Below are 14,750 nucleotides of genomic sequence, written 5' to 3'. Positions count from 1 at the left end.
AAATAGCTCTTGTGTGGAAGTCCCTATTACTATGTTGCCAGTCAGACTTGGTTCCGGGTGAAGATGGAACCCATGTTTCCTGTTTCAGCTCCCAGCTCGATCACTGATTGGCACAGGTGTTGTGTGACATTAATAACTTGGGAGCGTTAAAAGGTCGGTCCACTGAAACAACCTCTTCCGTACTCTAGTTGCTGTTCTTAAAGTATAACCATAAGAATGACATAGTTCTAGACTACCTCCAAATGTATCGTTTTGGTAAGTTGATATTGTTCCAATGTTATTCAAATAACCACTGAACATCACAATAATTTGTCTACATCTTTTATTGTTCAACAGTTTTTTAAAATATAATAACACCTCAATTAGTGTTACTAATTAATTTCACGGGTTGAGTATACAGTACATGCTGTAAAATGATAAGAAAGTTCCAGTGCAAAAATAAAGCAAAAGTAAGACAAAAGAAAGGACAAAATAAAATACAAATGATATTGCAATACAATTTCAAAAACAAAATGGAAAAATAACAGGTAAGGAAACAATATATTTTGTGGATATTTATCAATATAAAGTGGTCAACTTTATTCAAATTGTTTTGGGACACTATATATATATATATATATTGTAGGGGAAAAATGGGTCAAGACTGATTGGTCTACCAGTCTATTCAGTAAAATCTCATATAACCATCAACTACACTCAACATCAAAAACCTTTCGGAATTCTTTCTCCATCTTACTCAAATTCCCGAGAACAAAAACTCAATTTGCTCTGCATCATATAAAGCAGAGAGGAATCTTCACAGCTACACGACACACACCTGACACAAACCATCATCAACCTCCTCAGTCCTTCCTACAGCACACACCTCTCAATAGGATAAGCAAACCCATGATTTCATACAAGAGCACTTCCGGAAATATGGGGGTGGATAGGAGGGGAAATGACACAGTGAGTGCTATGACTCACAATCCCCAACTGCAATATAACTGTCAGTTGATAAACTATTATTTAGCTCAGTAACATGTCTGATATCACAACTTTTGCTTAAAATCCCTGTTTTTTATAGAAATATTTACCAACTGTTTACAAATGGACAATATAGTGACTCACTGTCACAAGTTCTACTTAGGCATAAGAAAACAGGAAAAGCTTGTTCAAATGTAAGTTCAGGATAAAAAGTTTAAATGGTTTAAATCTACCTATTCAATCTCTTATTTGAAATTGACAAATTATAACATTTGCATCATACATGCCAAATGAATGAGATATCAACTGAGTGCTCTGTTACTATTTTCAAAAATACTTAATTAAAACCGATCTATTAATAAAAACATTTAGTCAAAACTCAATTTGATTGATTCCTTACCACTTTGCCTTGACTACAAATCTCAGTCAGAATGTAAGTAAAAAAAAAAATCTGCGAATTAGACCAATGACAATGAAAGCATTAGTTCATGGAAACTTCATGGAAATCATTATAGGGTAAATATATACGTTCAAATAATTGCTATGTGAAACTGAGTACCTAACTGGCTATTCCTTCTAACCTAAATATATTGTCAGTTGAATACACCTCATGAGTCACGTAAAAATATGAGATGCTTTTTGGTAACAACAAAATAAAAACATCATATCAAATTGTCCCTTGAAAAAGTTCCTTTTCAGTTCAAAATATGCATACAGAACCAGCTGCAGTATTTCTATCTTGAAGATAAAGTAACTATAATTGTCCAAACTGGATTTGAAATGAAAATGTTGAGCTCCATTTGATGGCATAAAAAGCAAAACAAAATAAAAATGGAAAAAAATACAATTGATTTGAGTTTACATTTCACATTTGTAGTACAGATCAATTATTTCAATGTCCTTTAACAACTTATTTTTTTTACAAAAGAGTATATATTTTATAATTTAAAGAGTTAAAAGCCTATTGCTGTTATTACATCATTTTTAGATTATGACATACTGAATAGAAGATTTAGCTTGATCTAAATCAGATGCAATCTCTATTTAATGTGAAGCTATCAAATTTTGTAAATAAAGGACTTCAAAAGGACTTCAAATGTAGTACACATGACAATAAAGCATTTTACATTGAACATTTACAAAAGTGGTCATAGTGCAAAGGGCTAGATCATTTGCAAATCCATTAACCTGTACATAGAGATGACCAGTGGATATAAAATATCTATAAAACAGTGCAAATAATATGTACATCCACTTACGTACAAAAATACCTATATAGCACGAGGTCAACATCATGATCCTTTTCTTCTTCCTCTTAAAAACGACTTAATGCAAAACATGATCTGTTTTATATCAAGAGATGCAACAGGGTATATAATGCCTATTTGGTCATCTAAATTACGACTAGAAAGTGGAGACCGTAAAACTAAGTATACACCATTGGAATTGCAAGGGCCGTAAATTGACTTCATAGTGAGAAATAAGGACAAGCAATTTGCAATATCAGTGCCTACATTTAAAAACGATTACTTAGCCCACTAATCTCTGTAGTCTTTCTAATGCACTCTTCATTAATAAGGGACTTCTGTTTTGTCACTCCCTTTAGAGGAAGAACATTTGATTTTAATTTCCTGAAGTGCAACTTGACTGTGCAACTTTAAAAGCACATAATACCTGCAAATAATACTGGATGGTAAATAGGATGTAACACCAACAATGGCACTTGCTAATAATACAATGATGAATATACCAACAATCACAATAAAAAACGTTTTGATGCATTCTGGATATAAACAAAGAAGCAATTGTGCTTTTCAGTCCATGTGATATTGAGATCAATATGAATTCAAATGTAGGTTGCCAATGTATTTCAAAACATAAAGAAGAAGCCCTGTGTATGGCTATTAAGGCGCAATATTCACTTCTTAAGTACTAGAGCTAGAGACTTGAAATAACCAGCATAAAATCAATGTGTTGGCCTTAGCCACAAAAATAATAAATTAATGCTAATTGCTAATGGTGTATCCTCATATGCATGGGGTTTTGTAGCTGTATTACTAAAAGTGTAACTTCAGTTTTTAAGAGGACTGTATCTGAGCATAATTCATGTTGTTTCTGAGATGATCCCTGTATGAATGTTTGTTGCTTTCAGGCCCCAGAGCTCACCAGTTGAACAGAGAGTTTTGGCCCAGTGTCATGAAGTAGATCTGGCTGCTGCCACCTGACTGCACTGAGGCAAAGAACACCTTCACACAGAAAATAGATGAAGCAGTTAAACACTTACAACTTCCAGTATAATATTCAACACCTACAATACTATGAACAACATACAGTAGGCTAGGACATATTTTCTGTATCTAGCCAAGGCCCTATGTAAGCCCTAAAAGTAATATGGGGGGAGTAGGGTGTCATGTGAGCTTTTCCCAAGGTATGTTTTGGTGATATTGGGATGTTGTCTTACCTTGTCATTCCTCTCACACAGGAATTTGAGTTTCTGGGCCTTCTTGTGCATGAAGACTCCCTCAAGGTTGCCTGTGTTAGCTGACCTCAGCTCGATGGCTTTGTCTCCCCAGCCCATCACCTGGTTGGACTGCAAGTAGGCTGTGGAGACACACACACCATCACAGACTTAGATTGAGGCACAAATGGCACCTTATTCCCTATACTACTTTTGACCAGGGCCCATAAGGGTCTTGTCAAAAGTAGTACACTATATAGGGAATAATGTGCCATTTGGGATGCACCCTTAGTCACTAGAGTACACACTCAGGGTTTTAGACCCTCCAAGGGTTTCTGCCTCTCAGTGAGTGCCATGTTGTAAACCAATCTCGAGACGCATCTAGAGATGAAAATCAATAGGTTCCCCTTTACCACACTCTCCTCTTTAGAGCCTACACCCAGAGTTTATTTACACTCTATATACTCTGGTCGAGACTCGGCTGAGCGCTGTCCTGTCTGTGCATCTATTCCCCACAGACACCCTTTCCCCTTGAATAATGACCTGGCCAATGGACCCAACTAAATGAGTCGAACAGAACATCTTATTTTTAGAGCCACTGTCCCAAATCTGTCTAGAAGGGTTGGATCCAGCTTGACTCCTCGTTGTACCCAGTGATCCAGGCACAATAAATAAGGTTAACTTCTTGCTTGCTGCATAACAAAAAGGGTCAATACAAGAGACATGTTCTATTTTTAAAACGGTCTGCGTCTGCAGGTCTATCAAATCTAGACTTATATGCGCTAGTTTTTCAATCCGAGTGGAGTTGGAATCTCTCTCTCTTTCTCCCCCGTCTTTCAAGAGATATGCAAACAAGCACGCGCACACACATACGCACGCACAGCCTGCAGGTTTTGATTTGGTGGGTGGCTACGATGTACAGAAACTCACCGACAGATGCAGGCATCTCTCCCCACTGCAGCACTGTTTCCTTGGTGATGCGTCCATAGGTGTCTATGTAGACCCCTTCGTCTTCATAACACACCAGAACCTCCATGCCACTGCTGTTGGGTAGGATGATGATGGCATGGGGCCGGATCACACCCTGGATCTAAGACAGACAAACACACACAGTCAGATGAGATGAGATGATGATAAGATGGGTTACGTCTCAAATGGCATGGTATCCCCTATATAGTGCACTACTTTGACCAGAGCCCTATGGGCCTGACAGGTGCAATTTAAGACACATCCATAATAACCTCATCATCTCTACCAGCAACAGCAGTACTCACCCAGCTACATCCACATCACCAGGGGTAATCCTCCTAATAAACCAACTAAGAGGTTTGGACGGTATCAAGACTTTCATACCGTCATACTATTTCTGTACCATACCGGGTATTATCGGAACAAGCGGTGCTATTCCTTAAAATAAAAAAAAGTTTAAAAAGAGATATAGATCTTGATCCAGAAGGGTCTGGATTGTCTCTGCTGTAACCAAGTAGCTTGATCTTGCCATCTAGCCACTGAGCTGGCAAGTTAGCAATCCAAATGCATAGCTGGAGTCCTGAGCTGGACATCATTTATTAGGCACATCTTGGATAGTTAACTTATAAGCTGTGGCGTAGCACACACCCCTGCAGCCCCCGGTATTAAAATGAAACCGGCGGTATGTCTAAATACCCCAGTATACGGTATATACGGTATATCGCCTAAGCCTACCAGATAACATTGGCTAATAAAACAAAGTATCATTGCTCCCTCACACTCCCACTCTCCCTCCCTGGAACCATCTGGATTCATTCTGTTTGATTAGAGGCTGGTTCAGAGTCAGTGAACTGAGGCTAAACAACATGTTGAATCAGCCGAGTCACTGACTACAGGTGGCAACAGAGAGAGGGTGACAACGCTTAATTGATTCTGTCTCAGCTAATTAATTGCCATACAATGTTTTCACTTAATTTCTTTAATTACAATCTCATTTGCCAAAGACGCTCAGTGATCAGCTCTTTCTCCCTTGACATTGGGATGCAACTCAGGTACCCAAATGTGTGTTGTTGCTATGGCTAGGTGAGCTCCACTGAGATGTGATGCAGAGCTTGCAAGGGTTGCATGTTTCGTCACAATACTGTTTTGAACGTTCGTTTTGGACTGATGCCTGATACTACTCAATGCATCGTCAATGAGCGCTGATGAAGATTTCATCAAAAGTGCATTAAAGTGGCTTGGAAATACAATAACATACAAAAGGAGGCAAATAATTGATAGGAAAACCTTTTGTCATCATTTTGATGTCACCATATTGACTTTAGATGCAGTATAACATTAGCTAGCTAGCTAAGACTGAGGGGAGGCCACTGGATTTTAGCTAGCTAACGTTAGCATTGCTTTGCTATCTAATGACAACATTGCCATCTGTCTAAAGTCAATTTGATGACATGATAATGCTGGCAAAGTTGTTTCCTAATAAATATTTGACTACTTTAGCAATGTCATCGTATTGCCAGGCACTAAAGTGTAATTTAGCCTCTGTCCAGAATGACCGGGCTTATCACCACTTTAGGGCACCACTATGGCGCCGCTGATAGAGGGCGGCTTGAGAACGTTCATAACAATGGCATGACGCGACCGAGTGACGGAGGTGCAACCTATGAATATAACCACTGAACAGCATCTTGGGTTGAATAAGTGGCAGCGAGGCGGAGGAGGGAGCCACTTCTGACCCCCCCCCCCAGGTCCCTCATAAGCACTTGCATAATAGCCAACATTCAAACAATGAGACTGTCTTTTAGTTTCTGTTATCTCTTTGAGGGTGCAACATTCACACATTCACATACACAACATTTCTAAGACCACAAGAGATCTACAATAACCCCAAAAAGACCCCTTCGTATAAGAAGATTATAACAAAGTCCTTCTACATAAGAGCTGCTATAAGCAAGTCCACGTACTGGCTTAGACTAGTAGCTTAAACAGCAGGTATAACCTCAAACCCCAAATCCCCAAACAAACCAACACCTCAAACAACCCCAAAAGCTTCTATGTACAGTAAGTCACAGTCACCACAGGACCAGTGTAAGTCACCACAGGACCAGTGTTAGTCACCACAGGAGCCCCATACTTGCCCGGCCGATAGCCTGTCCCCCCAGCTGCCACCCGCTGTCCTCATGCTGCTGTGGCTGTGCCACCACAATCCTCAGCATCAACACTGGCATCCACAGACGCAGCGCTATCTTAATCCGCTGCCTCGGTATCCTTATCATCTCATCATCAACAGCAGCCAGCAGGGAGAACGTATCTGGGAGAAAAGTTGTGTGTGTGTGTGAAGGAAAGAATGAGCGGACCAGTGAGTGTCAGTGAGAGTGAGTGAATACGAGAGTGAATGTGAGAGCGAGTGATCGGGTAAAAGAGAAGGACTCTTCTCTTCCGCTGCAGTGTAAAAGACTAAGGCACCAGTGTTATCGAGTGTGTGGTAGTGCTCTCTAAATATATCACTGTTATGAGAAAAAATGGCAGAATAACAGGTCACTTTAGCAGGCACATGGTTTGCCGGCGCTGCCGAGGTATTTTTAGAGCTATCTATCTGGTGAAAAGTAGCACACATGGCTGGAGACTGGGGCCAAAGAGAAGCAGCCAATGATAGCTATGTGGGCCAGCACAGTGGGAGAAGTGGGATAGAGCCACAGCACACCTCTGAGGGCACAGCACTGGGAGGTGGCACAGTGTGCGTCCGTGTGTGTACAAGTCTATATTTGTGTGGATGTACGCACAAAAGTGAGTGCAAGTGTATGTGTGTGTGAGTGCGTATTGTGAGTGTGTAATAGAGCTAATTTCCTTCTGAGAATGTATTCTTCCTCTGCTCTGGCTCTCAGCTCCCAGCAGCTCTCTGCAGCATTGTGTGGGTGTATGGGATTCTCATCAGTAAGAGTAGAGGCTGCCTCAGCTCCCCTGTCCACAGTGACTAAGAGTGCAACAATCTGCACATCTGCATTATTCCACCCTGCTACATCTTGAGCCTCATAGAGGGGTTAGAAGTTCTAACTAACACAATATCCATCACTTGGTTCAGCTGGCTACTCAGTCATTCTCAGCCTCATTCACTTCCTGGTAGTCAGCCAAACACAGCTACCACTGAGATGAACTGATAACTGACCAAGTCTGACCTCCCTGTATCTTCAGACAACTGTTGTGACCGCGGTAGATTACTGGAGTGATGCTTGAGTTATTTTTCAGTAAATCTGTTTGCCCCCGAGAGGAAAAGCGCCCTAAATGCACTGTATCTCCTTTGCTCTGAGGTAAGTGATGTTTGAGCTTATACCGTGACAGAGCAGAATTTCTATGAGGGGCTTTTCGAGAAACCATTTGCATTTGAACTTTGAGTAATTTTTTTGTCATTTAGCAGACGCTCCTATCCAGAGCGACTTTCGGTTACTGGCCCAACGATCTTAACCGCTAGGCTGCCTGCTGCTCCAAAGACAAGTGCCACAAGGTCAGATACTGACAGTAGCAGGCCTGGCTTAAACACAAACCCATCCTGTCGATATTATACTGTATCAACCGCATTAGTCAACTGGCTGTGGTGGCAAACAGCTTCTACCCACGTCAACTCTGAGTCAGAACAAAAGATCACGCTGACTGGCGTGGGTGCAGAGGAGAAGAGCTGCTTATCTGCTATGGAATAGAGACACAGAAACTGTAGGCTGGAGGTCTGGCAGAGACCCAGGCTGCATGGCCCTGAGAGGGAGAAAGAAGGCTGGGGTGGGGAGAGGGTGGAGGGGGCGTGGGAGAGTTTACAAGAGGCTGGGGTTAAGGATGAGTTGGGGGTGGAGGACTCACGTGCGTTGGCAAGTAGAGGTCGTAGGGCGTCCCCGAGTCCACGTCGATGGCGTGGAAGCCCAACAGGGAGCCGTAGATGACCTTGAGTCTTTGTCCATCCTCCACCGTCAGGTCCACAGACAGAGGCCTCTGGGGGAGCGAGCCGAACGACTGGATACACACAACAAGGACAGACATTACGAATGACTTCGGAAGAGTTTACAGTATCACTATATTTATAGTATAGAGTATAACTATACTCTATATATTAGAGCCAATAGTTCTTCCTGGTCAAGACATACACTGAGTGTACAAAACATTAGGAACTTTTGCCCTCAAAACATCCTCAATTCATTGGGGCATGGACTCTACAAGGTGTCGAAAGCGTACCACAGGGATGTTGGCCCATGTTGATGCCAATGCTTCCCACAGTTGTGTCAAGTTGGCTGGATGTCCTTTGGGTGGTGGACCATTCTTGATTCAAACAGGAGACTGTTGAGTGTAAAAAACCCAGCGTTGCAATTCGTGACACAATCAAAACGGTGCGCCTGGCACCTACTACCATATCCCATTCAAAACCATATTTCAATATTTTGTCTTGCCCATTCACCATCTGAATGGCACACATACACAATCCCTGTCTCAATTGTTTCAATCCTTCTTTAAACGGTCTCCTCCTCTTCATCTACAGCGATTAAAGGGGATTTAAGGGATCATAGCTTTCACGTGGATTAACCTGGTCATTCTGTGTCATCGAAAGAGCAGGTGTTCCTAATGTTTTGTACACCCAGAAGCTAACACTAGGAGCTAACCCACGGTGACCACCAAGGTTAGTATATTTCATATCTTTTATGGTTTCTCTGCAGTGAGTAGAAATAATTAAAACGGTTCATTCCAGAAAGATGTGTAAGAAGTAGGGCAAGCCTCTGAGGAGAGTTCAGAACTAGGACAGTGTTGTCAAGGTGACCTTAATAGCATTACATATTCTCTTTGTCTATCATTAGAGCATTCTAGATTCACAGCGAAAGTATCCCGGTCCCAGATCCGTTTGTGCTTATGCCTACTCCAAGCCAAACATGGTCATGACAATTCCATAAGGAGTGGCACCCAGGCTACAATGAAAGGACATCGCCATAGAGAACATAAGAAGACAATTGAAAGGTAATGTTGACATTTTACATTTTAGTAAGGGGGAAGTTGTTTCCACCATTGGTATGCAAGGACAGAGAAGAGCTTGGACTAGGCTGAGCGGGAGCTTCCCTCCCGACCTGAGGTGGCAGAACGCTTGAGTTGGGGTGTAGGGTTTGAGCATAGCCTGCAAGTTCCTCTTGCTGTTCCATTGGTAAGCACCATGGTAGTGGAAAGTAGTCTTGTAGTGATACACCATTAATAATATCATATCCGACCACTCTCTTCATGTGGATGTGCTTATTTTCCTCCATACATGTTTGATGTGACTCTCACCTTGAAAGCCATGAACTTGTGGTAAGGCTTGGGAGCCCATGCATACACCTCCACAGCATTCTTCAAGGCAATCACCAGGAACTTAATCTTCTCATATCGAACTGAAATGACATGTAACAAAAAAGCAGGGATTTCAATTAGGATTAGCGATTTCTCTCATAATGGAAACAGAACAAGATAAAGGCTTTCACTAGATCAGTCTGTAATACTTACGTGTCAGTGGTCTTGAACTAATGATCACTAGACAATCTCAACAAAGAGGTTTTTGGTTGTGCCCCAAATTGCGACCTATTCCATATTTAGTGCACTACTTTTGACCAAGGCCAATGTAAGGAATATGGTGCCATTTAGGACGAAACCCTTGTGTAAACTAAGATTTGAAAGGCAGGAAGCCAATTGCCTTTCACTGAGGCAATAGCAGCATGCCTCTGACTATGAGAAACAATACAGAGGGGAGTGCTGGGAAGGACAGTGTGTGCTTCACTATGACATCACATCGTTCCTTGGTTGGAGTCCCTGAGCTGTCCTCACTCTGTCAACACTCTTACTAACCTCAGGAAGAGTCGCAGGAAAGAGAGGCTCACATCTCTTGAGCTCAGCACTAGCACTACACCGTGACACACGATCACTCCCTCACACCCAGTTCACATGCACCCACAATCTCACACACTGACCTATTGTGCTCTAATGGAGTCAGATACTCAGAGAATAGATCAAATCATCTCGAAATAAGTTTTTTGCTTGTATTATACTCATTGCTTTCTGTATACAACAACACAGAAACCTTTGGTAAGCAGTGCTATGTCTACAGTGTTTAACATCACTCATATAGGCCTGTCATGCAATACAATGAAAGATTGATTCAACACATCAGCCGTGACGCTATTGTTATGATATGGGGGGGGGGGGGGGGGGGGGGGGCTAGTGTTAGGACATAGATACTTCCACCCTCCATCCCCCAGGTGGCAGCAACCGTGTCTCGATGCTGAGCCAAGGCTTGACAAGCACATCAGGTTCAGCCAATTAATGGTATAGTCAGTCAGTGTCCCATCTTACAAGCCGTGAGCCTGCTGGTTTTGTTTGGTAGCCATGAGGCCTTTCGTTTGTTTTTGAGTCTTTAGTTCGGGCATGCCTTTGGTATTTTTCCTATTTGTACATATTTATGTTTCGTCACCATCTGAACAAATGAGAATCAGCTTGGACAGGCCGACCAAGAGGTCAAGAGAGACAGAGCTGGCCCTGGACCAAGGCAAGGTTGCTGTCTCCCTGGGCACATGTACACTCAACACCTAGGTGCATATGCTGATTTCTCATATAAATGCACATTCATTCAGGTTACAGACCATGTAACTAGGCCTACGACGCCTAGACAAAGCGAGTGCAACAATATCCGTAATCTAGATATTGGTTTCGTAACACATTCATGATCTAAGGCCAGGTAATGTATACTCACCGACTTTGTAGTGCACACATCCTTCCAGGTCTCCTACTGAGGTCCAGCCCTGCCTTTTCTCCACCTCTGGGTCGTTCCGTAGGATCTTGTTCCGTAGCCACGACAGGTAGTACAACCTCAGCTTGTTCTTCTTACCTGACAGAGAGGGGACAGTAATGGGGTTTAGAGGTCTAGAGAATTGGCTGCAAAAGTAGGTGCAAAAAACATTCCAAGACTGACTATTTGTGTGTACGGGTGTGCCTATCTGTGTGTGTGTGTGTGTGTGTGTGTGTGTGTGTGTATGTGTTTATCTGTGTGTGTGACAGATGTACAGTATATACTTGTGTGTGGCACTACTGTAACTAGTGTAATTACCTGAGATGGTGATGAGCACATTGAGGCCCTCCAGAACGTCCATCTGTTGGAAGCGTCTCCTGCTGATCAGAGAGTAGACCTTCCCCTGACCGCTCCTGTCCAGCAGCCACAGACCATTCTCTGTCCCCACCAGTAGGTTAACACCTGGACCAACACACCATACCCCTGTGTTAGGCCTCAACATCACAAGCCTCAGCAACAAACTAGGGATGGGCATTTTAAATGATTTCACTATTTCGAAAAACATTATGAAAATTTTTCGGATATCCGGATAGTCAAAATACACGTTTACATTTTTATTTATCTAGAAACTTTAATGGAAACTTGCTTGAGTGACTCGAGAGAGAGCCGGTGCTTTGTGCTCTGCTTGTTTAAGCAGAATGGTGGGGGAGGGGCAAGAGAAGAGCAGAGGCCGGTGTATGTGACAGTCTATGTGTGTGGTATGGAGGGAGGGAGAGAGTGAGAGAATGTAGCCAAACCGACTCATACTAATTAGACAAACTTGTTGCTGCCATAGGTTATCTATCATACCATCTGGTAGTTCCTATTTTGACTGCATCAAATCGTTTTTAAAGAAGCTAGCTAGCTACAGTAGCCAGCTAGGTTAGCCAGCTAGCTAGCTAAAGTAGCAAGGTTAATTGAGGCTATTTTGCCGCGTCCTCGTCTACAACTCCATTCATATGAAACAACAGGCTACCTGTTGGTTGATCATTGTAGCCTACTCCTTTTCATTTAGCCAACTTAATTCCTTCATTTCTATTCCATTTGGCATTGTTAAGAAATCTTCCACTTCACTTGCTACACATGGAAATAGATGATGGAGGTCATTACCACTAAATACATTATTAATAGGGACATCTTTGGTGTGAGGTGTGCCACGGTTCAAAAAAGGTTGGGAACCACTGCTCTAGACAGTATTGTAAGGTAGAGCTACTACCATATCACAGTAATACATATCCAATCCTTTCAGATCAACACAGTAAGTGTCTAGGGGATGGGGGTTGGGATCAGATTGGGTGTCGATCTCAATGTTATTATAAAGGTGCCTTTCTAGGGGATAAGGGCTAGGGGTCGAGTGTTTAACTGTTGCGTACCCCACAGTCCAGCACAGAGGATCTCGGTGTTGAACTTCTTCTTGTACTTGCGGATCTCGGGGGTGTCGCTCTGGGGTCTGATGTTGGTGGGGTTCACGTTAACCACGGAGCCCTTCCTGTGCCCCTCTCTCCTGATTGGCTCCTGATTAGCGAGCGGCTTGCCACTCGCTGGAGGGGAAAAGCACAACCAATACTCGTATTAACAACCACGGGACGTCATTTTGATGTCAGGCATCTGATCTTATGCTAATTACTGTAAACATGTACAGGAGAAAAAACATATGTGAGCGAATCCCTCCCCTCTGTCCCCTCTTATTTTACAATACACTAACATATAAACATACATTGAATGAGATTTATGATAAGATAGTCCTTTTTATAGACCAAAGCATGCTGTTTAGAGACCACCCTAGCATGCAGTGATTTACTGCAGTGCTAGAATGTCTATGGGGCATTTCCGTTGTAGCATAGTGTGTGTGTGTGTGTGTGTGTGTGTGTGTGTGTGTGTGTGTGTGTGTGTGTGTGTGTGTGTGTGTGTGTGTGTGTGTATACAAAATGTGTGTGTGTGTATCAGTGTGTATATGTTGGCACTCACTGGGACTATAGCCCACTGGGCTCTGAGGGGGAGAGATCTGCAGCAGCCTGGGGTCAATGAAGGGAGTGAAGGAGGAGGAGGAGGACGAGATGCTTTTCCCTGGAGGACTGTTTACAGGCTTCTGCAAAAGGCATCCAAAATCATAATTCATATAAATGAAACAACATCAACAACAATAAATCAAAGACTTCCAGTAGGCTTGATATCAATCTTGAGATGGAAGGGGGAGTGCGAGTCTAAAACTGCTACTTCAGCTCCCCCTAGTGGAGAAAGATAAACTCACATCAAATACAAATTCAGTGATCCAACCACTGCACTCTATAACGTATTACTCTTAAAGTCCCATATTCTTAAAGGCACATATATCAATATCAAATCATTTCTGGGTAACAATTATGCATATTACTGTAATAGTTTTCCATTAAAATGGACAAAAGTGGCTTTTTAGCAAGAACAAAATTCTCAAGCAAGAATTTTGCTAGGACTGTCTGGGAGTGGTCTTCAGTGGGGAGATGAAAATATAAAACTAGCTATTATTGGCAGAGAGGTTTGGAACTCTCTTTGAAATCCCGCACATGCAAACAGGCCATGAAAATAGACTGATTAGAACGTCCTATGTAGATTGTATTTTCAAGCAGCATCTATTAGGAAATAACACTGCTACATTTTTTTCACACTTGTACAGTGTTAGTTTCTTCAGCTGTTGTACAAAACACAGAATTGTGACTGCGCTGGGCCTTTAAACATTTTATGACCTCTAGAGAACTCACATCAAAGTGCGGTCCTCGTCCGCTCGGAGACTGGGGGAAGATGACGTCATGCAGTCCGTGCTGCCCCAGGGGCTCATGGCCCGGGCTCTTCTGCAGAAGATCAGGGAGAAGGTAATTCTCATTGCATTCTGATCCTATAGCCATGGGCCTGTGTAGTGGCTGGCCACTCTTAAGGCCTGATGCCACGCTGCTCTGCTTAGAGAAGAGACACACAGCAGAACAGCGGCATAATCCCTGGTTACTACTGCCCGTCTGTCACTCTGTATTCCCTGTGTCACAACAACACTGTGTGGAGGAACAGGCTGCGGCATCTACACACATGCCAATGCTAACGCTGTCTTATGGCAGGAAGGCATTGGTTTTCATGACACTAAGTCTCCAATGACAGTTTTTTTTAAGTGGGCGAGTTAAACAAGGATATCAGGCCCTGCTTACACCATGCCAAGTGGCATTGCATTCATCACTGGAGGTGGAGGAGGAGGCTCTGAGGGGCCTGTGGGAGAACGGCATCAGTGGGCTCTGCTCTGCTCCATGTTTTAGTTCGTATGCACAAAGTGCCCTCTAGTGTTTGTCATGCAAATGACTCACGCAGGACCGGGGACACGGCTGAGCTCAAGTGGCTCCCTATTCCCTATATCGAACACTAGCTTTGACCAGGGTCTATATGGCTCTGGTCAAAAATAGTGAACTTTATAAGCCAGGGAGTAGGGTACCATTTGGGTCAATGCATGCTGCTGCCTGTGTGAGTAAGTAATGAGATTTCACACTGCATCTACACTGTTACAACAAGCCTGAACTC

General features: G+C 42.8%; 1 protein-coding gene across 4 annotated transcripts in view; it reads right to left on the bottom strand.

Moving 5' to 3' along the window:
• Positions 1–305: 305 nt before the first annotated feature.
• LOC129857859 (mitogen-activated protein kinase kinase kinase kinase 4-like) overlaps positions 306–14,750 on the bottom strand; it is a 60,141-nt gene continuing 45,696 nt past the window's right edge. For 2 of the 4 annotated variants that reach the window (XM_055926505.1, XM_055926509.1), the window contains 10 exons: positions 13,952–14,143; positions 13,182–13,302; positions 12,587–12,754; positions 11,493–11,636; positions 11,139–11,273; positions 9,686–9,786; positions 8,243–8,392; positions 4,355–4,514; positions 3,428–3,567; positions 306–3,212 (listed from right to left, as the gene is read on the bottom strand). In XM_055926505.1, the coding sequence (XP_055782480.1) occupies positions 3,129–3,212; positions 3,428–3,567; positions 4,355–4,514; positions 8,243–8,392; positions 9,686–9,786; positions 11,139–11,273; positions 11,493–11,636; positions 12,587–12,754; positions 13,182–13,302; positions 13,952–14,143 (1,395 nt within the window). In that variant the 3' untranslated portion in view covers positions 306–3,128. The remainder of the gene's footprint in view (positions 3,213–3,427; positions 3,568–4,354; positions 4,515–8,242; positions 8,393–9,685; positions 9,787–11,138; positions 11,274–11,492; positions 11,637–12,586; positions 12,755–13,181; positions 13,303–13,951; positions 14,144–14,750) is intronic. The other 2 variants (XM_055926506.1, XM_055926507.1) reach the window with 2 other exon arrangements.

This window comes from Salvelinus fontinalis, chromosome 6 (assembly GCF_029448725.1).
Source record: "Salvelinus fontinalis isolate EN_2023a chromosome 6, ASM2944872v1, whole genome shotgun sequence".
In the NCBI taxonomy this organism is placed as follows: Eukaryota; Metazoa; Chordata; class Actinopteri; order Salmoniformes; family Salmonidae; genus Salvelinus; species Salvelinus fontinalis.
This window is presented reverse-complemented; position numbering and strand designations above follow the sequence as displayed.